General features: G+C 36.1%; 1 protein-coding gene across 6 annotated transcripts in view; it reads right to left on the bottom strand.

Annotated features, from left to right (window-relative positions):
* Positions 1 to 204: 204 nt before the first annotated feature.
* Positions 205 to 2434, bottom strand: part of LOC111837356 (glutamate receptor 2) — a 27728-nt gene continuing 25498 nt past the window's right edge. For 2 of the 6 annotated variants that reach the window (XM_023799363.2, XM_023799362.2), the window contains exons 16-17: positions 2105 to 2245; positions 205 to 1931 (exon numbers count right to left, since the gene is read on the bottom strand). In XM_023799363.2, the coding sequence (XP_023655131.1) occupies positions 1887 to 1931; positions 2105 to 2245 (186 nt within the window). In that variant the 3' untranslated portion in view covers positions 205 to 1886. Of the gene's footprint in view, positions 2246 to 2434 lie in introns of all 6 variants that reach the window. The other 4 variants (XM_023799364.2, XM_023799365.2, XM_023799369.2 and 1 more) reach the window with 3 other exon arrangements.

Below are 2434 nucleotides of genomic sequence, written 5' to 3'. Positions count from 1 at the left end.
TTCTTAATGAATCGAAAGCAAGAGGGTCCCTCCCTGCTTAAGTAATTGTTTATCGTCGTTAACGCTTTAAGTTTTAATGTAACTTAAATAATCTCACCATGCCACACTAACACAATTGAAGAAATCAAGTTCCTGTCCCTCGCTGGCTTACAGAAAATAAATAAATAAACAAACCAGCCATCTGCAGCAGAATAAAACAGCAACAAGATTTTCACTCATTTTATTTAAAAAGTCCCAAAAAAATAAACCAGTTAGCACACATTCCATTTACAAAATGTCCGTGAGAACAGCTCATAGTTTTAATAATAAACTGATTAAGTAACATTTTTTAATATTCAAAACAAAAAAGCAAAATGATAACATGAGTACAATTATGCCTCCCTGCCCATTTACGTCAGCGGAGGTTCATCCATGTATAGATTTTATTCAGATACAAAATTAGCCAGGACCTATGAACAAAAACAGCTTTTAAGTACTTCTGTGTCTTATTGCCCAGTGTGTGTTGGCAAAGGTGAATTCATGTGACCACTGTTCCTCTCCAGAGGTGAGATGAGAATATTCTATCACCGATTCAACACAGTCCCAGAACAGGTAGACAGCAGACAAAATCTGTAGCTCGGTTTCCAATTCAATACATATGTATATATCGCACGTAAAATTTAAATGGATTCATTTATAGCACAAACAAGTGACATCACAGGTCAGATATCATGGCATAATCAATACCACCAGAAATATACAGGCTCGGCTGTTTTTATAATCCATTTAGAAATATATTATCAGCTTCACTGATTCTTTCTTATCCAAACTAGATATACAGTAGTTATTTTAAGTGGCCATAACCACCTCAAAGGCAATTTTACTCTTATAATATTCTTATTTTTTATTTTGTCTTATGTGTGAGAATACCGCATGCACCTAAAAGCTAATGTGCAAAATGTAAAATATGAAAAATAATCTTCATCAGTTTGCAATTGACTGAATAAGCAATAAAACTATACAACTATACAATACAAAATTCATCAGTCACTTGCAGGACAATAACTGAATTGATTTGAACTGGGGTCAAAATCAGCTGCAAAAGCCTTTAAATGTTGCACAGAAATTTATTTGGCATTTTAAATAAACTGTAATGGTATTAATATGTAAATATGTATCTGATTTTAACAAAACATACACAGTATAACGTATGCCTTCTGCGTTTCTTACGTGTAAACGTTTGTTTTGTAATTACTAATACTACTACCCTGATCTTCAAACTGAAAGGGCGGAAGGGAGAAGGGAGGTTTCAAACTCCAATATGGAAAACAACAGCAAACAAAAACAACAAATATGGAATATATTTTACAGCGAACGAAGTTTAAGAATTTACTTTTCTCTTACAAATTAAAACCAAAGAAAAGAATTTATTTCAAATGGCAAGCATCGCAAAGTATTTTTACGAACACCGAATGATCAAAGAATTGGATATACAGGAAAGTTTAGAGTAATAGTAATAAATGACACAACTTTAACATTTTACTTCCAATAGCATGAACATATTTGGCTTGGAAAAACATGGAACGGATAGCCTGAAGCGTCTTTTTAACATCCTTGCAGATTAAGTTGAACAACCATTATGGAAGCAGATTTATTTAAAAGCCATTTTATTTGTGAAAATACTTAAAAAATATTTTCGTATGATTTGTTCCTTAAAAAAAAAAAAAAAAAAAAAAAGTCAAAACATCTCACGTCTTGATGCAGTTTAAGTTGAGTGTGCTTAAGTCATAACGAATCCAGGATTAGATAATGGCTGCAACGAAAACAAGTCCCGGCCTCGACAGCAACTTCGGGGTTTGGATTACAGTACTTCCAACGACAGCTGTGCATGTCAGTCAAGCCTGGCCTCAAACAAGGGGTGTGGAGACAGAGGAGAGGCTGAGACCATCGTCCTTGAATGATACCATCCCAATGCCAAAAAAAAAACACACAAAAAAAAAAAGAGAAAATGTCTTTGTGATACCGGATGCACCGTGTGACCAATTCAGCCAAAGACCATGATTAAAACCATTGTGTAAGGCACTCATTAGGTTCGTGTCAATCAAGAGAAATTGGTCATACTGACATTCATTCCCATGTCAGGCCTCACGTAGGGACCAGCATGCACTGCGTTTGGAAAGTCTGGAGTCATCACACGGCCGTTCTCTCCGGTGCTCCCAGTTATCGACAGCCTCGCTTTGTTCTTCATGGCGTCCGAGAAGGTCATCTAAAAAAAACAGAGATTCGTGATCAAAACGCACGTTCGCTCACCTGCCTCCGGATTCTTAAAAATTTTCACATACACGCACAAATTACGGCAAGCGGATGGGCAGGAAAACATGACTGATCTTAGCCGGATGCAGAAGCTAACGGGAAGCTAATGTGAGTACAAATGCAAATAAGTCATGTTACCCCA

This window comes from Paramormyrops kingsleyae, chromosome 25 (assembly GCF_048594095.1).
Source record: "Paramormyrops kingsleyae isolate MSU_618 chromosome 25, PKINGS_0.4, whole genome shotgun sequence".
NCBI lineage: Eukaryota > Metazoa > Chordata > Actinopteri > Osteoglossiformes > Mormyridae > Paramormyrops > Paramormyrops kingsleyae.
The sequence above is the reverse complement of the archived record's forward strand: the minus strand, read 5'-3'. Positions and strand labels throughout refer to the sequence as shown.